Below are 23,701 nucleotides of genomic sequence, written 5' to 3'. Positions count from 1 at the left end.
GGCTTGTTACACAAGTAAAATTCACTTGTCCGTGTAACAATTATATCTCTCTTAACGCGCTGAGGCAGTTTCTTTGTTCTATTTCCCCGCATAGGAGGAAAAATTTCATATCGATAAGCCGAGGACCTTTTTAAATTTTGAGTAACGGTGGGGCATAAAAATCACGGTAGTGCGAATAACAGAACCGTGGAAAGAAAACAGGAGAGAGGGGAAAAAAACAACAAACGCAATATGAGAAATGCCCCGTTAATTTGAGAATCGCAAACACGAGTGGCTTAATTGGAGTCGTAGGAGTCTTTGCGAGGGTTTATTGACGCGTGGAACCGGGATGCGGTTACTGGAGTAAACATGGGTCACGCAGTCCTGGCCTTGCTGGTTGTCAATGCTGGTCTAACGACCCGAGGAAAGGTGTGCGATGTATGTCCAAAATGTAATTGCGACGCGGACCGTTGTCCCGCGGCTCATTAGCCACGAGAATGAAGGAAGGCATCAGAGGGAGACAGACGGAAAGGAAGAAAATAGGTCTCTCGGTTTGTCGGCTACAAGACTTCGCCTATTCCCGAGTCGAAATTCAGCGCCTAATTTAAATCGTACGCAGGAACTCCAATGTAGGGTTTAAAGACAGTAAATAGGTTCTATTTCAATGCAATATCAGACCCTACGTTGAGGCTAAAAATGTCAGAAATTTCCCGATTTACCGTGGTTAGGCTCAAAGTAGGGTCCGTTTGGAACCTACTTTAACCCTCCAGAGGTTGGGTTAAGCCCGCTTGCTTGAAACTCTCCTTCAACGCTAAAAATCCTACGCCGCTGATAAAGGTCATGTGATTCATATTTAGCTGGAGGGTGACAAGACCAAGGAATCCAAGAGGTAATCGACAGAAGAGAAGAGGGGATGGAGACGATGCAAAACGGGCATTTGCGGAGACGAACTGCTGACGTCGACAATGCCTGCAACGTCTAATCGTAGGAAGATGCAGAGCCTGCTCCAGAATGTTGCCGTTGGATTGGTCGGCCCTGGAAAGGGGGGCGTAGGGACAGGCTTAGAGCGGCGGTTCCCCACCTTGGTAAATTCACTTTTTACCCGTGATATTACAAAAGTGAGGGAATCTCGTAGACCGTGTCACTACACCGTTGTGCCTCTCCCAGCAAGCATCCTTCGCCGAGGTCTGATGATCGCCCCTCGAGCTCGCCGGGTTGAACCAGTAATAGTCGACGATCATCTGCGACGAATCGTCCAGGCAGTTTCGCCATCCGCGAACCGAAATTTGTTCGACTGACTTGTCGTCGACTTTGGCCAGAATTTCCACCCTGACTTATCCCGATCCTCGGATAGATCAAAGTTAGACCCTGGGAGATAAACAAGTGCGTGAGGAGAAGAAAAGAACAACCCCGCATCGCGGCGAACAGTGCTTTTCAAAAAGTGATCAAAAGCTTCTGGACTTTTTGTGATCCGAAGATACTGTCGAAGAGAAAAGCTGCGTGGCAGGATCACCGTCATTTTGTACAAACAGAAGATCCTGGGACGAAGATGACTGGACGCGTGAAGATCTGCCTATTTGAACCGTAAGTGCACTGACCCAAATGAATGATAACGATTATCGGCATTTCTTTGTCCTTGATAAACTCCCGTTCTCGCCTCTATTGGCGACTTAGCATGTCGAGAAAAGCTCGTCTTCCCGGGGCTGATTTTTCCCTGGCCATATAATCACGGGTCTGTCGATCATGCGGATTCCACTCCATGCGCGTGATCGAGATACGTATCTGACTGGTGTAAAACGGGATACTGACCACAACGCGTAGCTCATACTTTAGGTCCAGTGCGGCGTGCAGAGCCGGTCGACTGTAAGATTGACGACGTAACCGCCCACGGTGTGCGACATTAGCGCTTCGTAAATAGTTCCTCGTACGTTCAGGTGTGGTCATGAACGGTTTACAGCTAGACCACAGGATCGCGGAAACGAGGTCCTGCGATTTCCACGATCTGTAGATCCCTCGGTTGATCCTGCGTGATAGATCAAGTTCCGAAAGCGATCGAGAAATACGGGGAAATAGGGTAGCTTGTCGCAATAAAAGGTTCCAATGATCGTCAGCGAGCATGCAAGAAGTGCAATTTAACCACCGCGCTACAAAACACTGGCAATAATCGCAAAGTACAGCCTGACAATCCTAAAAACGTTTCAATCGGAGCCTCCGGCACTCGGGGGATGCAAGAAGCTTACCGCAGGGCTTTCCCTCCACGTCCTCGAGAGAGCGATTTGCGTCAAATTAGCGGACGGTTAGCGTCATTCGATGCGGGTACCGGATCCGATGTGCGAATAGGCATTGCTTGCGCGAAAAATCACGTTTCTCCTTCGATCGTGATGATCCTTGGCTACTTTTTTTTCTCCACGCATATTTGCGGCGATTTACCTCGACTTATAGAGCGGATCGAGCGGTCGCTGTTACCCTGGAATTTGGACGATTGTGTAATCGGAATAGCATCATCCAACTTGGATTCGCGGAGTAAGGCAACCATACTTCTGTGGTCGGTCGTAAATCGTCACCATTGAAGCTTTAAATGCGAAAAGATTTTCAAGACGATTTCTCGACTCCGGTACGATTTTGTTCGCGTGACTGCCGTAACGGTGTGAGGGAATAATTATAGCCATACATTAGGAGAGCGAAGAGGAAAAACAACCCGTGTGCTAGCTGTTCGCGAACCTGTCCAACTCCGGTGTTAACTTGCCGGTCAGCAATGAGGAGCAAGAAATGAAATTAGCTGGATAACCGGTCGGTCACCGGCATATGGATGCCAAAGGACAAAAATTACGAGCCAGTTGTCCGACACTTCGCACTCGCACTTTTTCCGCAGGGCACAAGTGTAATACCCATTTAATGTCCTCGTAAACTCTATTCCTATTCCATGGATAAAATCGGAAGGAATGCGAACGGGGGTTAAAAAGAAGATCGGCGAACAGCTGGAAATTTGGTCCCGCTGAAGGAGAGCGAGAGAAGGGAATTCGTTCGAACGAGTAAGATGAGGGAGCAGGCAAAGGATGGGCTACGCCGATCACTACATAAAACCGGCAATCCCTCGGCAAAACTTCCGCTTCCAGGTTACCCCTGCAGTTCGCGGAGGTGGGCGATGATTGCGGGATCGTAGGTGCCGGGATGCCCGTCTATAAACCGAACGAACCGATCGTCAAGTACCGGCATTACGCGCCCCGACATGCCGACCCTTTTCAGCGCCAATTGCGGCACAGTGCCCCGTGGAGATGATCCTCTTCCTCTTCCTCATCCTGATCTTCATCCTTTTCCCAGAACTGTTCGACACTTGGTCCTGGGACCGAACTTTGTCCGTTGACCTTAACGGTGCGCGTTCCTTGGTTCCGGTCCAAGTAGAGCCTCTCACTTTCAGCATTAGCCAAAGCTCGGCGCTCCGTGTTTGTTTCCATAATCGCCGTTGCGTGTCTCCTTCTGCACCTTTGCCGAATCGTTTGTATGGTATAGCAGAAAAATCGCAGACCTTGATAAGGAAATCCAGGTTCTCGGTGGCTCCCAAGGACTCCGAGGTTCTGATTGCGATCGAGCATCGCCGCCGCGCAAACAGCCAGCAGATGCTTCTTGGGTAACTGTACAAAACGCAGCTGATGACTAGGGGCAACTCTTCAGTGTGGAAACAATGTCTCTCTTTGCATCATTTTAGCGTTTTTACCATGTTTTTACTGCTGTTCTTTGGCACCCACACTTACCCTTTTATTTCCGTTGTTTTTACCATCGTCGAGCGCTGCGGCGCTGTTCGATCTTCCCAGAACCGCTTGTTCCTCCTGGGGCGTGAAACTTTATGGGAGAAGGGTGAAGAAACTCTGGGAAAAACGCCATTTCGCATACAGTTATGTGCGCCCGACTGACGAGCCGCGGAGTATCGTTAATTGAAATGGGTAAATGCGATTGAACGGTTCGTTCGTCCTCGTCTTGGGTCCCTTAATTGAATCGCTTTGACAAAGCAGGAAAACACGGGCGTCAAGTCACGTTGCAATCATTCCGTGAACGAAGAATGCAGCTTCACGATGTCCGACGTTTCACAAAGGAAAAAGAAAAACGAAAAACGAATAAGCGACACTGACGAAAATCATTCCGGCCAAAGGATACCTACGGAAAAATATATGGTGGTAGCTTCGATATTCAGGTACGAATGTGTCTGTCATGCGGCAAGCTGCAAAACTCGGTGTTATATAGACCATGCAAATTGAGTAGTTGATGCCGATTCCTACGGTTTGACGACGGTTACGACGTTGTTAGATAGGGCAGACGGTTAACTTTTAAAGCCGTGTGATCGCTTTGTTCTGGATTTTCGTCCCCCGCGTACAACCGCCAGATGCTGCGTCACTCCTCGACTTTGAAGCGAATCTTTTTACGAGATCGGTATCTGGGTACCTATGTGCTTATTCCGTATCGGCGGAACCGTTACACTATTACGGTGTGAAAAATTACGGGACAGAATAATCACCGTATCCTATTTCATCCCGGCAGTTGGATCTCCTCTTTGCAAATTATCGGAGATATGCGAGCCGTCCTATCGACGCGTTTTGTATATTACACGAACACGGAGAAACTCTCGGCAGTAGCGCTTCTAACCCTTTAGCCCTTGTTTCAAACGGAACATCACCGCGAGACTCGATTTCTACATCCGTTCGCACTATAACAATCCGAGTCGCGAAAGGATTTCCGTGTCCGGTTTTGCATTCCGAAAAATCGACGCGGCGAACGGATTCAACCGACACGGAGCGACGCGCTTGGAATCTTTCGATGCTGATCCTGACTCGTGGAAACGGGATGTAAGGTTTTGCGAAGCCCGTGGCGATAGAAGAACAAAGAAGGAGGAGAGCAAGTCAGGATGCGTAATCCAGAAGCGGCAAAAAAATTAGACCCTGTTCTCCATTGACTAAGAGTAATTGTTTCTTCTTTGGGTTTCGAAATCTCTTCAGCAGGCAGCTGCGAATAAATTGAACTCGAAGAAAAAACGCGCGTTAATAACAGTATGGGAAAGTAAATGAGACAGCGATTAGAGCGAGTGTTGATAATTATACCCACCTTGACTGAATTCTGAGAGTCATTACAGGATACAAAGCCTAGTGCAGTGACCCTTCGAGCCGACTCTTAGGTACCTTAGATCTCTGGGTCGACGGAACAGTCCAGGTTCAACCAACTTCTGACCATCCCTACTTCGCTAGACTCCTTCGTAACGTTCTTAAAACATGGTTGAACCGTACCCACCGTGAAAGAATGAATGTGAAAAAGAAGAAGGAGCAGAAACGGGAAACTACATAAAAAAGACTCGCATCGTCTATTGTCATAAAGGCAAATTACCTCTGCCTGCAAAGGCTACGCATATTGTTGATGAAAAACACGGGCAAGGGGGTAAAAAATAGGACGCAAGAACGACTTCCTCATCCAGGAAGGACGGAACACCCATCGTAAAGTTGTCATCCGAGTAAATGTAGTCGTTGAAGAAGCGTAATACCAGAGAGATGTCCATGCGCATGGTGAGAAGTTCGGAGTAGGTACCTCAAAAAGTCCGATGGCACAGGGATAAATACATGAAAAAAGAGCTAGACCGACACTATTGTAAAGGAAGAAAAAAAAAATTAGAAGCCATTAGAAGATGGTGTGCACAAGTAATACAACTTGTGCCCAGCACGGCGGAAAGACTTGTCCAAAAGTAGCAAACGCTTCTGGCCTTTTGGTTTTTGCACACTTATGATCGTTTAGAGCATTGTGTGTAAAAAACTCGAGGTGAAATATAACAGGGAATACGGCAATTATGCGGACCGTAAAGTTGCGTCGGATTTTGAAAAGGCGGAGGGAGAGGAAATATGGAAATAAAAATATGGAATCGGCTTCGCAAAGCTCGATACTATCGGATCGATCGATAGACGAAAGTGGGGAAAACCTTGTGGGAAATGTTTTTAGTCCAATTGTGATGCATGTTATGGTTTGAAAGGGGGATCTTTTTCACGACGACATTAGTTCGATGTCGAAACGACACGTCGATCACTCTGCAATCATCGACGTTCGCCTTCACCAGGGATCGTCTTCCTGAATTGTTCACAATGAGCTGGGAAAGCCGCGAGTCAAGAAGAAGTGCGACATGGAGCCGGAGGTTCATGGGCGAGCCCCAAGAATAGCGGACCGTTCCACGAGACGGTTCTGGTAATCGTCAACTTTACAGTCTCGTTAAATTAATTACAGCGTGTATACGTTATACTGGATGCATGGACGCCAAGAAAGCTGCCCAGGAATATTTATCATAGGTTCTGATTTACAATGCACCATTTCTTTCTCTACAATTTCTATCGATTTCGCTCGATAAACGAGAAGAAATGAACTGAGAAGTGTGTAAAAAATATGTAATAATTTATACAGAAGCTTCGCGATGCGTCTGTTGAATTTTCGGCTTCCGGTTTAACTGCAAAACGTGTTTACCGCAGTTGGCAGAACTCACTCAAGTTTATCACGATCGGTTGATTTGAATGATAAATTATTCAGATGCAATGTCTTCGCGGTCAAAGAATTCCCTGAACGTCCTCCGTGTTTTCCTGAGTGTTCGCAGTTCGCGAACGAATGACGATATCGAAAAATGGACGGAAAAGATATTAGGAAACAAAGGATTACCAGGATGGTAGAAAAAAGTTTTAAATAAAATCAACCGTTGATTAGTTTCCCATATTAAATCGAGGAAATTATTGGGGATGACGTCACGGTTGATAAAACCTCGAGAAGAAATAATTGGCCTAAGGTGAAGTGAATCCGACAAACCAGGTATACTATGTAATTAGCGTTAGTGGTCGGACTATCGAGTTCTCATAGAAAAGAATATCGATCAGGCTTTAGAATATCGCGGTTTCAGACTCGCCGATTGCGTTTCGGGTGGTTAAACTGTGGGAAATCGATTCGCGTCGATCCCGCAATGTAACGGATGTGTATTCCGAAACAACGAGATAATCAGAAGACTCATCCTCCTTTTTCTGCTACCCAACTCTCCACCCTGAATAATCCCGGTTCCATAGCCTCGGAGTTTTTCCCGCTTTTCGCAATTGCTTTTGAAAATTTCAAGTCCACGACAAGGCAGTTTTATGATCTTCGTGAGCGTGCAGATATCAGCAGCCAATTTGGAATCATTGTTAACGGGTTAATTCGGGAAAAATATTCTTCTGCATCGCAGCTGCGGCGTCAGCAGCTTAACGCTGAATCCGCGTAATTGCGCCTATTCTTATATATATAATGCTATTCCTAGAGAAGCTTGATCGTCACGCTTATAAGGTGAAGGGTAATGGGATGGGATGGAATGGGACGGGAAACCTAGCCGTAGGGAATAGCCGTAGTCTTCGATAATTGCGAACAATTGTACCACCGGTAATACTGTAAAAATGTTCAACCTCAAATTCGAAATTCTCTCTAACGAGCCCCCCCCCCCCCCCCCCAAGAAACGGAATATCTGTTCTAACGTTTCGGATTTGCAGTTACGACCGAGAGAATAAGCCAAGATAGAACAGCAGGTATGCAGCCGAGTAGTTCTTAAGTGGCAGAAAGACCCGAGATTAGCATGCAATTATAATTAGGATCCGCGTTAACTCGTCTACTTAGATAAGATTCAACGTTTCATGCATTCTCAAGTACAGCACAGCAGCAGCAGCAAAATCAGAGCCAGCAAACGGGTAACTAGAAATTCCCGTTCTAAAAAGCATCGCGCGCTTCGATGCAAATATTAATAAACGGTAATTGGCTATATTCCTGTTGTACGAAGAAAGCCATTTTTTTTCCCGACTACGGATAAGGGGAGGCAAAAAAATAAATATCAATAATAACAATAATGATGTAAGAAAACAAAAATTAACAAGTGACGGAGGGTGTACGACAAAAAAAAAAAAAAAAAAAAATAATAAACAAATGAATGAATAAATAACGAAACGTCTTATTAACGGGTAATTGTTTTCGCGTATCATGTACAATACGTAAAACCAAGGCACAAATTTGTCCAGCAACAAGGTGAGGTGTAATTTTATCTCGATGACGAGATCGGGCATGCCTGTATGTATACGTATGTACCTCTGTAACATTACAGGCTACTTTCCGTCTCAAATTTTAAACAGAGAGAACAAGAAGCTGGTTGAATTAACGAAATTATGTAACGGGAATTCTCTCGCTGAAATGATTCACATGCCTCTTTTTACACACGAATTTACATAATACCGTTGTCTCCGCGCGACGAGACACGTCAAAGGTTGAGACAGTGTTATTTCAGAATTGTTATTCGTCGCACGTTGAGTCTGGAAAAGTTTCCCACCGAATAGACGTAAATTCTTATATATATATATATATACATATTAATTGATCAATAAATTTTCACGTTTCATTGAATAACGAAGAGTTTAAAAAGAAAAATAAAAAAAACAAAGAGGATGCAAAAATTTTTCTCAATCTAATTGAACGGTATCGGGAGTTGTGAATCAAGAGAGACTGGCCAGCACCGGTGAAAAGAATAATGGCGAAGAGAGAAAAAAAAAATACGACCGACACACATGATAAAAAACAAAGTGGTTCAACCGTTAACCGGAAATATTCAAGCTGGACAGGGAAATCTTTCCAGGCAATGATTTCCATCTCCTGTCTTTGGTCGCATCCGCGTCGGTACAGGTACAAAGTGTACTGTACCTAGATATCTGTGTACGCATAGAAGTAGAATCGTAAATATAGACGCGTTCACGCTACTCGCCAATCATTCCTTCTCCACGCTACCACCCATAAAATATTACGTTCAAGAAATCGAGGAGGGAAGAATTCAACCAATCAAACCGCACTGTGAGAAAACATAGGAAAATTATAACAACTCAGAATTTTCTAACCGAGGTAATAAGACACGGAAAAAAATCATTATGTAACCACAGAGTGACTGAAACAGTGTTCAACGTTCACCAATTCTCGATAATTTCCTACTTTTCAACCACTGTATGCCAATCCTTCTGCCTTCCGCCGCTACCGATGTGCCGGAGGCGGATCGGGAAACCCGTTTGTTCCTCTATATTCCAGTGCCCGGAACTCGGGAGCGATATTAATTAGATTAGCGCAGCTTGTGTGCAGACTTGAATCGCACAGTTTTGTCGTTCGCTGCAGCTGGCCTCCGTAACAGCGCCATTATTGCGCCATTCCTTTTGCCTACGGGATTTCCATATTCACGACGAACTTGCGGTTCTCAAACTCCAACATCTTCGGGAATCTGCGCAGAGACGAATCGACGAATCGAGGATTATGCAAAAATTGTATTCCATTGCGTTTGATTGAAAAAAAAAAGAAATGAAAATGACGCACAACGTCCGAGGTCGAAAATTTTTGCCAACTCGATCCCACCTCTGGCACAAATTTTTTTCACCTGCATAGGTGCGCTTGTAACGGTGCAGGCGAGCCAGACGGAACCGCAAGGACGACCGAGGTCGGTTGGCAGTGAGGAATGGGTAGAATAATCGATGACGAGCCGTTCTTTTCCGTTCCCAACCTCTCCGCTTTTCATCCTTGCATGGATACGCGGCGAGGATGGTAATTGCCGCCTAATTATAGATCTCGAATCCTCCCAATCGCTGTACCGCGATCTGCGGCTATAAGGCTAGAGGAAGAACTACCGGCGATTATCAGTAACGACCGTCTCGAGCAGTGACCGATACTCGAGAGCAAACAAGGTGCAAATAACCAACCCATCCGACAACTTGCCGCTGGTACATGGACCGGCATCATCGCTAACTCGGATCGACGACACGCACGATCCGTCTTCGAGAACGGCTCGTTTCAGATTGACATACCGATTTCCGATAAGCCCCGTGAAATCGCGTTCATTTAACCCTTTGAGGGGAACATTTTTCTACGATCAAATTTACAAAACCATAGGTGAACCATAGATTTCGGATTTGCCGATTACGACACTGAAGTCGGAATTAAGAAATTCAAAATGGCCGATCCAATACTGCCACTGCGTTGGGTTTAAGTTTGCGGTTATTCAAAATTCATCTTCCTAAATTTCGAAAAAAATTTGTCGGCTGTTTTCGACGGTTCGAAAATCAACATCGAATCACGCACTATTCACGAGACTCATCATTTTTTCAATTTTTCTGTTACAGACTCGGCGTCATTTGCTTGCTAGCGACACTGTCATCGCTTCAAGTACAGGTGAACGATAAACCCAAGCTTTTTCTCTGTCAGATCAGTAGCGACCGAAGCCTATATCGATGATAAAAATGAAATGAAAAATTTCTCACTTACGAAACACCGGGAAAATTTCACCTTGCAAATTTTTTCCCAGGCAACAAATGCGATACAGGATAACCCCGAGGTGGACGCGAGACTCGAAGAACCCGTCGCGGAAGACGTGACTGAAGATTACTGGGCAGGAAGTGGTTCGGGTCCTGAACTCGACGACGATGACTCCAACTTTAACGAGACGCGAGAAGCTCTGGTACATGATGCGAGCGATCACGACGCGGTGAGTGTTAAGATAAAATGGAAGAGCAGGAGACACGTGGAAATGTAGAAACTTGACCAACAATAAATGACCCGACTGCTCGTCGTGACCCCGGGGATCTCAAAGGAAGCCGGAAAAAGCGATTTTTCAAGGATTTTTCACGAAGAGACGTTTCAATTTGTTGATAAAAAAATTCATGTACATATTGGGGTAGCATTGAACTTCGTTCTCATATTTTTTATTTGTAAAAATAATCATTTTTAAAGCTGCCGATCTCCGGGAGCACCTCTAACAAGATATTTCTGGACTGAATTGGGTGAAGTGAGAAAACAAAATGATTTACTTAATACACGGTATTATCTGATATTTAATCGAAGGAATAAGCAAAATATTAATTTCGAACAAAACGGCGGCTTATCGAAAAAAAATTTCGATTTCCCAAAAAAATTTTTAATAATTTGCCGTAATTTGTTTATAAAATGGAAAATATTTACCGGCGAGACAAAACCGTCGATCAAGGACTGAAAGATATATTCATAAAGCTGGTGTAAAAATTTGTACACCGATCGGTTCAGCCGTTTCCGAAAAATCTTGCCAACTGACTTTACAAAAATAGTTTTGAGAAAAACGCGTTCAAAGTTTTAAAATCAAATTTCAAACGCTTCGGAGTGTTCTTGCAAATGTGCGCGTCACTTGGAGAATGTTTGTCGGATCGTCTTAAAATTTTCCGTGTACATGCTTGAATATATGTACATTACAAAAACGAAATAAAAAAAAATCAATTTTTGAAAAATCCTGACTAGGATCAACCCCTTAAAGAAATGGAAACAAAATTTCAATCAATTCGTACGATAATTGCGACTGTGAGAAAACCTACGAGCCGAGAAGCATGACGTAATCGGAGCAAGGGGATTTTTATACTCGGTCTCGTTATATCCGGAAGGCTGCTGCAGTATATTGTCGACAAAATATGCAGTCTAAGGTACCTGCGTAGCGAACGAACGATCGAAGTGATCAAACGGTGAAGTTGCCCAGGAGCTGATATTATGTAGGCTATGTACAGTGTAAATGTGTGCGCGCGTACCGATCCATGTATGTGCATAATTGTGGAAGTGTAACTACTTTCGACAGCTGACCGCACGACCGTTATTATATCGGCAAGCGACGAGCGGCGTCGCGACGCGTCTCGTCATTTGTGCGGTTGCACGACTTCATAGGATGCAATTCCCCAGCTCTACAATATTATATGCAACTATCGATCATAATGGAAAGGGACGCGATCTATACGGTTATAATTTATCCCACGCGGAAATCGATCGCCTGCGTCTAATTCGATCTAACGTCGCGTCTCTTCCCGTATGAAATTTTATCATGCACAGGCGATCATCGCCGCGTGATTGCGATCACGTGCAGAGTATGATCGTTTCTGTTACGGATGTTGAAAAAATTATAACAACAAATAGCAACAATATCCAATTCTCATACATGCGAACATTCTAATTCGTTATACAATTGCAAAGTATTAACCCGTTAATTCACGCTTTGACGCTTATCGATCCGTGTTTTTTTTAAATTTATTTAGTTACTTTTATGGTAACAACTGCCGAGTTTTTTGCTTCTACATGGTCCCTAAGATATTTATGAGTCTGAAAAAAAATCAAATTTATTTATATATTAATTGGAAGAATAGCATATGTAAAGAAATGATCGATATTCGTACTTTTTCACGAAAAAAAGCATTTTCTGCTAATCTACCGTGAAAATCCGCATGCCAATTATTACACAAACCTAATTACACGTCAAACAATTTTACACAATTTTTTTCAAAACTTTTCTTTTTGTTGTTTTTGTTTATCCGCCATATTGGTTCCGCCATTTTGAATTTTTGAATTTCGAGTTCAGATTCGTAATCAGCGAAACCAAAAGCCGATGTGTTCAAAATTCAAGGTGAATCGCATGTGAGGAAAAATTTGCGCATGAAAGGATCAAACCGAAGTTTCCGAATCGTCGGAAATCCTGTCCGGTGTACCTAAATTACCGTTTACCATTTATATTTTGAAACAGCACGAACCAGATTCGCGACCTTTGCTATGCAACTATTTAAATTTTTGACCCTACGATTATCCGAAATATAATTGCAAAAAGAGGCAGGACTCCTGATGGTCGTTCGACGTTTCAACGCTTTCGCAAATACATTAAACAAGGCGTGCGAATGAATCTGCCGTTTTTCCTCTCCCGTGCAATTTCTCTTTCTCATCTGGTAACGAAACTGTTCGATCCCCCGCAGGTGGTCTACGTGGGAGAGAACGGCGGCTACGTCCCGCTACCGTCGGTGAGGTCGAGGCCAACCGCTCCGACCCTTCAGGCGCTCCAAACCCTCCAAGGTCTGCAGGGTCTGGCGGGCGGTGGGGGAGGCGGAGGAACGGGACTCCTGGGGGACGAGGACTGGAAGCGTCACCCGGAGACCTGGGACCGCGAGCACCGTCGCTACCGTCCGAACACGACGCGCGTTCAGCGTAAGTTTTTCCATTCTTTCCAATAATTCACATTTCCCGAAGCTTTCAGCCGAAAAGTGAGTTGTATTAGGATGGTTCATCTTTTGACTTGTTTGTTTTTTTTTTTTTTTTCCAATTGCCACTCGAAAAATTTGTGACAAGTACTGAAAAAAAATTTTCCCTGAGACCTGGAGAAGGTAGGAAAATATTTAGAGCTCGCTGCCAATTACTGTAATATTTTTTAAATATTTTCATGTGTGTGTACAGCTTACGGACCTATATATAACTTAGTTTGTTTTAATTTTTTTGCATCCTGGTCCAATTAATCGTATACCAATCAACAGCAAACTGCGCCTAACAATTCCGCAGTTGACTGTTGTCGTCTTTTATGAGACAGATTAATCGTCTCGGAAAAATTTGGGTAACAGTCTTTTCTACCGAAAGAGGATTATCGCATCACCAAGAATGTCCCTGTTTCGTTTTCAGCACTGATACTTGTAAACATTGATTAATTGGACCACGATACAAAAAAAATAAACTAATATATATATATATGTATATTGTATATAGTATATACGTCCGTAAGGTGTAGACATAGAAATAAATAAAAAATATTATAATAATCGGTAGCGACCTCTGAATATTTTCCCATTTCCTCCAGGTTTTAGGGCAGTTTTTTTTCAGGAATTGTCTCGAATTTTTCGAGTGGCACCTTGAAATAAAAGAAAAAAACTTGAAAAAATGAACAAGCCTAGCGAGTACATCGCATGCGGTGACGTTCTCCTCCGTTGAAATACGTCGAGAGTAGGTACATAAGAGACGGCGTGCAATAATTCAACTTTTTGCCACCGTTTAATTTCCATCCGTTTCGCCTTTCCCGTATAAATTGACGAAGACGTCTCTGTAAGTCTGTACTCGGCCTGATGTTCGTTCGACGGGATGAGTCGTCGGTCTTTCGACGCTTGCACTTTGCCTCCACGTGAATCGCAAGCCAATTTTCTACAACACAGTGGGAGAATATCACGAGAATATCACGCATACCACGCGACGCGTGAAGATTGAAGGTATATAGAAGTTAGATGTTGCGAAACCCTTCTACAAACCGCTCGGCCCCCCTTCGAGTAAAAAGGTCTTACACTCCGTAGGTATACTCGGATAGATGGATTCAACCCGGCGGGTTTACAACAAAGCCTATTAAAAGGCCTCGAACAATCGTTTTAATTGCAACATTTAATTGTTACTACTCGTATCCACGTGTTTCCAGATACACGTATACCTACACTGCAGACTGCGGGTGAATACGCGTCTGTTGGACTCGCCCCGGTAAATCTTGACACAGGATATTGCGCAAAGTATTATACACGTCCGGAGCAATAATGTCGCTCGTTCTTTTTAATCTTCCTTCCTTTCACGGCGATACTTCAATATTTCAATACACATACAATCAATGAAATCAATTAAACGGGCTGAATTGACAGTTAGGAAAACGTACTTTCCACTTACACGTATTTTCTCTAAATGGTTCGAAAAATTTGAAATAATTTCGATAAAACGATAATTCATCGTAAGACTAAAACCATCGACTCTCTGGATTTTTATGAAAATTTTTACTCGAAGATTTATTGAATCGCTGATAAGGAATCTGAGGTCAGAGTTGCAAAATTTGTAATGGTGGATCTATTATAGTGGTTGAAAATTTTTTTAAATCGTAATATTTTCACCTAATATGGTATCCAAGGGCTTTTGAATCGTTAATCACGAATCTGAATTTCTAGTTCGAAATTCAAACTGGATATTATATTACAATATTTTTTTTTCTGTGAACTTTGAACCTGTAGTGTGAAAACAGGATTCTAAACCGCTTTTTTTGCATGCCTGTATGTCCAGCATCGTTACAAAATGTCGTCGCAGATCCGCAGACTTCTGGTTTTTCCTTATTCCTTGAATAGTGAAATTATGCATGCAGTGAGCGAATAATAGCATAATATGTTCACTCGTTGTTCACCTGCTCTTTTCACCTTCTTTCTCGTTCCCGTTCTATGCTCATTTTCATCTACACGCTCATTGACTTGTCCTGTATCTTTAATTAATTAACTTTTGTTTTATTCATATGTGTACAAGTGTTAACGTCATTATATAATATGAATAATTCATCATTTATTCTTGTATTATTACGTAGTTTACATTCAAGTGACTTCATTTCTTTGCTTATTTATTAGCCAACCAACTTGGCAATGTAGAACAATTATGTATCAACTTACCCCAGGGAAATACTCTCATGAGATAATAAACATCTATTCTATTCCGTTCTGTTCTCTCTCTCTCTCTCTCTCTCTCTCTCTCTTTGGTTTTGCTGCTTTCTTTCTCTGGTAAGCGCCCACAGGAGTAACGGAACAGGTTTTAAAAGCCGATGTGTATCACTTACCGAACGGTAGGCAAGCGAAGAAGCTAACTGTATCCGTCATCGATGTACTAAATCTGCATAATATCCAAACGCCCACACGAACGTCATCCAGGAAAGGCGTATCGCGTCTAACGACCGTAAACTAAATTCCATCGAAGGTCGCGAGAAGCTCGTTTGAAGGTATGCGTGTGATAATTCGCTTCCCCAAAAAGCCCGAGGCTAGGACTCGGCTTGTCATCAGCCTGCTGGAAGATAATTCGAGCTCTAAGTAACTCTAAGGCCGAAGCCATGAAGTAAGAAACCGTCAACGTCCCAAGGAGACCAGGGCTACCGTTAGACGTGCGAACGCGCAATTAAAACGGTCCCCGGATGACGCCCGGCGCCCAGACGCGACAGTAAAATTGCGAGTATCGCATGACGGCAGAAGCTGCTCAAGATCAGCCACACGGCACAGACTTCGAGATCGAAATTTGTTCGAGCATCGAATGTTTTCTTCAAATTTTAACTAGAAATTGACGCGTTAAGGTACCGCTCGAAATGACGTTGGAAACAATGGCCGCAAACTTTTCCAATCAACCTCCATACGACTTTCACAGCGCTGCAGCGTATAGATAAATGCTTGAAACAATTGTGCAAACTCGTCGATAATAACATCTTACGATAATAAAAATGGTTTTAACCGTATAGCCAGTGGTCAACGTCGAGTCAAGTTCACGTGCATATAATTGGGTCAATAAATTTACTCCCAGTGGATAAATGAACAGCGGAAGATGGGTTGAGTACCAGCCTGCACTTGCATGGCGAATACGTACTTTTTTAAAAATAGGTGGGGCTATTAGATGGGCGTATATACCTCGGCATGTATAAGCGCACATCAAATCCCGGTGAATGCTCTCATCTTCTTACATAAGCGTATTATGGCTATTCATATCTGGGCACTTGTAACGTTTTACCCATCAGCGTAATTATCGCGTGTACGTTGGACTTTCCTCGTAATCTACACTCGGTACTAATCATTAACTGTCCGCCCATCGCTTGCTAACTCCATTTTTCACGATTTCTCATCACTCGATAGCCAGGATCGGCTTTTTCTCTAATAAGGAAGGTATCCCAGGTCGAGATCTCCGATTTGGTTTCTATTGTAACATTTTATGGTAGACTGAAAAATAACAAGCACGTATTTTTTCTTATCTGCCATTAAACACTTTAAGGGGGATGAAACCACCCTCCAAAGTAAGGCATGTCAAGGGGCGATTTGCCAATTTTTTGTTTCTTCAATTGAGAAAATTACACTTTACATTTCTCGTTATGAGAAAACTTTTCCAGTTGGTTTGGTTAGAGGATCGTTATACCCCCTTAAAGTCTTCAATGGCAGATAAAAAAGATACGCATCGCTTAGTTTTTAGTCTACTATAGCACATTACAAAAGAACTCAAATCGGAGAGATCGACTTGGGATACCTTTCTTGTAAGTACAATTCATCGAAAACACGATGCAACCTTTTGGAAGAGGCGCTTGAGCAAAAGGCTTGCAGACCATTCCGCAAAAATCGTCCTACCTATCACGGATGTGGCAGAAACGATGATCGTAATGAAGAATAGCTAGACTGAAGTTATGATATCGGATTTCGCATGGTTGGGCAACGTGTTCCACAGCCGGTCTTCTAGCCCCGTTTTCATTGTCTTTAAACGAATATATTATACAAGTGGTACGAGTCTCTCTCTCTCTCTCTCTCTCTCTCACTTTCTGTGTGTGTGTGCGTGCGTGTGTGTGTCTCTGTGCACGGCATATCGGCCGTTTTAACGGAGGATGAACACGCCTTGGGTATCGGTCGAACCGACGGCACTACTGCCTTACACCGTGCCTCAACCTCGGAGCTCTTCTCCTATCTCCTGCACCGTACCCGAGAGGATCCTTTCCTTTCCCCTCGCCCCGGCTTTTAATTGCTTCACTTATCGCGCTACTCACTTTTACGTCACGCACAAGTCCTAAGCCCGCGAGCTGTTCGCTACAGGCTAGGTCGCGTTACGCCACCGTGAACACCTCCCAGTTCATCGCCGTAATCGGGCTCCCTCATCGCTGATGAGGTTCGTCATCATCCTCGACGGAACTATCGCTTTCATCTACGATGTAGGAATGCAGCGCGTGACTGTAAGATCGAAGGAGAAAAAGACGATGCAGACCGTTCTAGCGACGCGTATTACGTTGACCCTGAAAAACTCGCGCAAGGTCTTCCAACGAACGTCTTCTTCTCCTCGGGAATACGGGCGAGTCGATAAATGTACCTTTTCCAGTGCATCCGATGTTAAAAATGGCAAAATCGTTATAACAGAATGTTCTTCGTGTGTTGCAGACATCGAGGCGGAGTGCCAGGACGACTACATGAAGATCCGGATAGGTTTCAACGGTTCTTTCGCCGGTCTGCTCTACTCGGCAGGTGAGAGATAACGACATGGAAAATTGATATTCAAGCCGCTCGCGCGTCAGGTTGCGATGAGACAATGTAATAAAGGTATAAGAAACGAAATTAGGCAACGGAGGATTGCCCCCTGCCATTCGTTGGGTATCATCATCCTGTTCCGCAAAGAGTTCACGGTGCATGAATTACCCGGCATGGCGCACACGCTCCAAGCCAGAGGCGTTACAACCGGCGTGTGACCTTGCCACTCGCTGGGGTCTTACACCTACCTACATTTTAATTGGACTGCGGAATAACGAGATTTATACGTTCGCGGTTTATTAACTGCTCGGTATACGCGAGTTGAACAATGAACGTCGTTGGATGCCTAACTCGTACCAGATGTACAACGTGTAACTGCATGCACCGCCGTAAATTCGCCATGCTCATGCTCGAGGAATAATTTATACAGGCCTTATGCTCTGGTCTCGTCTTCTAACGGGTCGACCGGGTAAACGGAACATATTCATGCCAGTCCGCGAGATCGGCAACCTCCTTATCGTGACTAGAGATTGCAAATTAAATTCATATACATACAACTGTGCAAGAGTCCGCGGCGCAGGTTACAGGGAGTGGCTTCCCGGAGAGGAATTCCGAACGATCCTGACTAGAGGTAGATGAAATTTTACGCTCAACCAAAATTCACTCCAAGCTCTAGCTGTCGTGCGGATTCGACAGTTCCATGCATCGTCGTTCCCTCACACTTAGTTCCTGTGGTCCGACTTATTGTTAGTTGCGCTGCAAAATTCCCACACATCATTTGTCGAAATGAACTGCTCAAAGATCGTAACAGAAGCAGGTAATTATCGGTGGGAAGATTTAGGACCGATTCTATTTAGTCTTGATATAGAAATCTCAATGCAGGGCCGAGAGATCTTCTCACAATTATCGCACTGCACAAGCTAACCGATGCAATAACTGGGCTAGATTCAGACAAGGTACTTACACACCGGTGTGTATACGTGTACAGTCGTGATCAAGAGCTGGTGTGGTAGTGAGCAGCTGAGTGCAAAGTGTGATAACGGTAACGAGAAGAGTGGAGGAATATTCAAAGAAGCGTGGAGCCCGTGAAGCAGGCGATGAATCACTCTCCTGCGCAGTTGCCATTACGGTAATAAATATGGGGAGAGAGAGAGAGAGAGAGAGAGAGAGAGAGAGAGAGAGAGAGAGAGAGAGAGAGAGAGAGAGAGAGAGAGAGAGAGAGGGAGAAGGGGAATGGAACTAGAAAAGATGAAGAAGAAGAAAAAAAGAAAGGAAATATCGACGATGAATAAAGATGCGTGATGTGAAAAAGAAAGAACGATATTGCGGTATAATATCGTAAGACGTCTATAAACGGCGAGATCGGGTTCCGGTGCAGAGCGTGTTACGGGAAAAACGAGAGTGTATATGTAAGGCAATCAATTTATAGCCAAGGTGCATGAAGAAGTACATTCATGCTGGATCCACACACTACGTTCGATATATCGAGTCTAATCGGCGGGTACAGAGCTGAGTTAATTATCGATCTTCATGCTTAATCGAACGCTGTAATCTTCCTAGATTTGATCAGCCTCATCATCGCGATACGACGCAGCACTTCTGGGGCCTGGAATTTCTCGATTTTGAAAATGAGCTTGCAAAATGAGAAGCGATTTTCCGCCCCACTCTCCCTCCTCTGAAATAACAATCCATAAATATTATCCAACGAAGCGTAGGATGCGCCTTGGCCTCGTTTCGCGTCCGCGTGTAATATCGACGATCCATAAACTGGCGATGGTGGAAAATCCTATACGGCTGTATTTTAATGGGGACCGCCTTTGGTGTCTCGCGCTTATTGCGGATTGCAGCCGATGCAGCTTTAACTCAACCCTTTGCTCATTAATCTTCCTCCGTTATGCGCAACGCGCATCTGACTCAAGATCCCGCCGAGCCTAGTCATCTTTCAAATTTACAAAAAAATTGCTTAAAGATGGAGAGAATTAAAAAATGGAGTTGCAGCCTCCGTAAAGAATTATTTAAAAAAAAGCACGTTCCATTTTAGAGGTCTCAGGCATGCAATTCTTACATGTTTTAGAGGAAATTTAGGATCCTCATTTAAATGTATAAGAGTGACACAGAGTGCTGTTTTAATAGAGTGTAAACAGGTAAAAATTCATTGAGCGCGAGGTTTCTCAATATAAAATTTAGGGTATCTTACTCCCAGGCGGGAAATTGGGCAAAATCCTGTGACAATGTGCGAAAAATACTTGAAAAAAAAATGCATTTCAAATTTAAACTGTTTAGAGAAATCTTATAACACTTTGTAAAAGAGCTCCGAGGAAACGGATGTGAGGCTTGCAGCCAAGTCTCTCGACAGCTCGCAGTTATTAATTTTAATTCGCGGTGGCTAATTAGCGTTTCCGCAGGTGAATGTGTATACAAGTGTTTGTGAAATACTTGAGAGGCTGGTACGAGCGCGCGTGTTCAGTCTGTAAAACAATCAATTTTTCTCCGCTTCCATGATATCCATGATATCTTATTACCGTAGAGTCGTACACCTTTCAGCGTTCGCACAAATAACTGGATATTATTGAATTTTTTGCCGTCAGTTTCCCGTTTTTTTCACCTTCCTCCTCTTCTTCTTATTTTTCTTTTACCGCATACCTCTACCCCGCACACAGTTATGATATTACGCTATTTACTAGCGATAATTTGCTTCCATTCCTTCAGGCTACTCCTACGACCCAGATTGCATGTACGTAAACGGGACCGGCAGAGATTACTACGAATTTTTCATTCAGCTAAACCGATGTGGCACTCTTGGCGAAAACACTCATCATCAAGACAGCCGCAAGAATCCTACGGTGAGCAATTGATTAAACGCGTTACTTACGCCTGATATAATCAAATTTTGAAAAATTCGTCAAAAAAGACCGTGATACTACGTCGGTAAAACTTAGCACTGAAAAGACAAAAAAAAAAGATTCTTGAATTTCCAATTTCGAAACGCTTTTCCTAAACAATATATTAATTAATCACAGCATGCGACTCGTCCGACTTTCGCAAGAGTTAACAAAATTTCGTAAAAATTTCACCCAACCGTGAACATCATGAAATTTTAGAAAGCTATAAAATACAACAGGTCAAATCACCAATATTGTGGTCATTTTATAGTTTCCAAATGCCCCTTTCGTTCTTATTTATTGTTTTTTTTTTCTTCTTCTAAATAAAAATTTGTTAAAAATTCTAGAAAAACTTGATGTGGAACACTGTGACGGTCCAGTACAATCCTCTGATCGAAGAAGAGTTCGACGAGCATTTCAAAGTGACCTGCGAGTACGGTTACGACTTTTGGAAAACGGTGACGTTCCCGTTCCTCGACGTCGAGTGAGTTGTCGATTTTTCTAATCACCAAAATAGAATTGCTATTAAATGGGGGACAAAATTGGCACAAATATCGGTCATTTCTTTCAAGGGTGGCGACCGGGAATCCCGTAGTCTTCACGTTGCAGCCGCCCGAGTGTTACATGGAGATCAGATACGGTTACGGAACGACCGGAACCCGAGTAGCTGGGCCGGTTCGAGTGGGGGATCCACTGACGCTGATAATCTACATGAGGAGTAAATACGGTAGGTCAAGTCAATCCGGAGATAATCCCGGAGCAGAGAATCGGAGGTGATTGTAGCCCGCCTCTTGGCGTTGCAGACGGCTTCGACATCGTCGTGAACGACTGCTACGCCCACAACGGAGGTAACAAAAGGATCCAGCTGATCGACCAGTACGGATGTCCTGTGGACGACAAGCTGATCAGCAGATTCCGAGGCTCGTGGTCGGAGAGCGCTCTCTTCGAGACGCAGGTCTTCGCCTACATGAAGACCTTCAGGTTCACCGGATCTCCGGCGCTCTACATAGAGTGCGACGTCAGAATGTGCCACGGGAGATGTCCGGTGGGTATTTTCGCTGCCAGAACCGACGGAGATGGTTACCGGTTCCGGAGCTGATGTCAGATTTTTTTTAATCTCCAGAGCCAGCCGTGCCACTGGCGGAACTCGAAGACCGTCTCTAAGCGTTCCGCGGACGCGATAGAGGGCCCATCGACACCGGCAACGAGTCTTTCGGAGAACGTGAACCTCTTCCAGTCCCTCAGAGTCCTCCAGGAAGGAGAACCGGACGCGGATACAGCCGCCTTCAAGAACTCCACGGTTGACATAAGTGAGTATCGACGACGAGGCGCTGGGTTTCGATGGCGGAAAATGTACACCTGCAATAAAATCTTGCTTTTCCTTCTCCTCAGGCGCCTCGGAGGCGACACCCGGTGATCGAGTCTGTCTGAGATCGACGATGGTCAGCACTGTTGTGGGACTGGTCTGCGGCCTGTTGTGCATGATGGCAGGTACCCTGCTGGCCATGTGCTCCAGGATGAGACGAGCTGCCCGCGAAAAGCTGTTGTCCGACAGTATAAGCTACATGACGCACAAGGGCCGAATCAACTGAAGGGTCAAGGGTCTTTAATCGCCGATCTTTATACAGCGTGAACAGATTATACATGAATGTGTGTGAGTTTGAGTGCGAGGATCTCGGGAATCTGATTACAGTAAATATCTGGTCGTTTTACGACGGACGTGGCGGTTTATAAGTGTCAGTATTGTATAAAAGCGCGCAGGATTCGGTTTCGAGGCCCGGATAAGGGAGACGAATTTACCGACTGGAGGTAACAAACGATCGTGAGACTGCGATGCGATCGAGATTTGTTCGTTTCAACGCGGCGATTTTCGAACTTCCAATTGGATAAATCCAGTTTCAATTACAAGAAACTGAAACCGTCGTAGCTGCTTCAGTAAACGTACGATTCGCTGAATGAGATTCATCCGAGCGGATGATCAACGTCATATTGTCGACTTGTTCGTTTCTCCCCCATGTCATTCATTTTTTCTTAATTCTGCTTATTATTCGACATATTCAGAAACGTGATTTTTTCTGAAGCCACTCCCTGCGTGAGCTGCAATTACGCGTGTTTCTGAATGTCTCGCAACAATGATTACTATACAATAAATATATATATATATAATATATATATATATATCAAGCAATACTTGTTCATGCAATAGATGATATCATTTATAATATATTTTATATTTTATATGAAAAATACGATCAGTGTTGCTTTTTAAGCACAATTATAGAGTTTCTTGCATTATTAATAACGATGAGTTTAGCTTTATCTAAAAAATGCTCGAGTACGGCTAGCGAGGATTGAGTAATATTTCAGCCATTCTTAACCCAGCACTTGAGCATCGATGATTGATTTAATTAGATAATTGCTGCAGTTTTACAAACGTTTCGTTCTAAGTTATCTTTACTCGAATAACATACAGATATACCATGTAGGTACGTATATTAATATTTATACACGATATAGTGGTGTAGTCTTTAGGAGACGCAACTATTTATTTTTTGCCTTGCCTCTCTTCCGCCAACGCATACAAGGCGCGCGATCATTATTGAATATTAGTTTCCCCTCCTAGTCGTGCCGGCTAAATAAATACATAAAATATACTATATATTGATATTACATAAGTACCGTTAAGTACTATATCCGCTAATTAATTCATATGATATTTGTGCAATAAGAATATATAACGATGATGCATTGATATTATTGACTCCCCATGTAAATATAGTAATATACACAACCATAAACAAATAAATAATTCTAACGCTAGCCTTGTAAGATTTATGTAACACGCATGTCCGACATTTCTAAATGTTTTTAGATTTTTAATAAACTTGTAATACTCGTTTACACCGTTATTCAGTAAGAAATTCTTACCTGCAAGTGGTACAAGTTGCGTATCCGTCTGCTGGATCGCTGGATCGTCAGCGCGGCCGGTAA

The 23,701-nt window shown here is 43.7% G+C and overlaps 1 protein-coding gene across 1 annotated transcript; it reads left to right on the top strand.

The window, feature by feature from the left end:
- The first annotated feature begins 1,143 nt into the window (after positions 1–1,143).
- On the top strand, positions 1,144–23,545 carry LOC124300379 (uncharacterized). Its single transcript, XM_046754436.1, has 11 exons — positions 1,144–1,563; positions 10,149–10,197; positions 10,331–10,510; positions 12,777–13,005; positions 17,742–17,825; positions 20,538–20,671; positions 21,058–21,194; positions 21,283–21,437; positions 21,514–21,755; positions 21,834–22,020; positions 22,103–23,545. Exons 1-11 carry the CDS (start codon positions 1,529–1,531, stop codon positions 22,300–22,302), a joined length of 1,632 nt encoding a protein of 543 aa, XP_046610392.1. The 5' UTR covers positions 1,144–1,528; the 3' UTR covers positions 22,303–23,545.
- The last annotated feature ends 156 nt before the right edge of the window (positions 23,546–23,701 follow it).

Source organism: Neodiprion virginianus, chromosome 3 (assembly GCF_021901495.1).
Source record: "Neodiprion virginianus isolate iyNeoVirg1 chromosome 3, iyNeoVirg1.1, whole genome shotgun sequence".
Taxonomy (NCBI): domain Eukaryota; kingdom Metazoa; phylum Arthropoda; class Insecta; order Hymenoptera; family Diprionidae; genus Neodiprion; species Neodiprion virginianus.
Note: the sequence above shows the minus strand (reverse complement) of the source record. Positions and strands in the feature narration are given on the sequence as shown.

Bases quoted from the DNA above. Each gene is read 5' to 3' on its own strand.
- LOC124300379 (XM_046754436.1), top strand. From the start codon at position 1,529: ATGACTGGACGCGTGAAGATCTGCCTATTTGAACC. The intron at 1,564-10,148 runs GTAAGTGCACTG...TTTCTGTTACAG, and splicing joins AAGATCTGCCTATTTGAACC to ACTCGGCGTCATTTGCTTGC. The intron at 22,021-22,102 runs GTGAGTATCGAC...CCTTCTCCTCAG, and splicing joins GAACTCCACGGTTGACATAA to GCGCCTCGGAGGCGACACCC.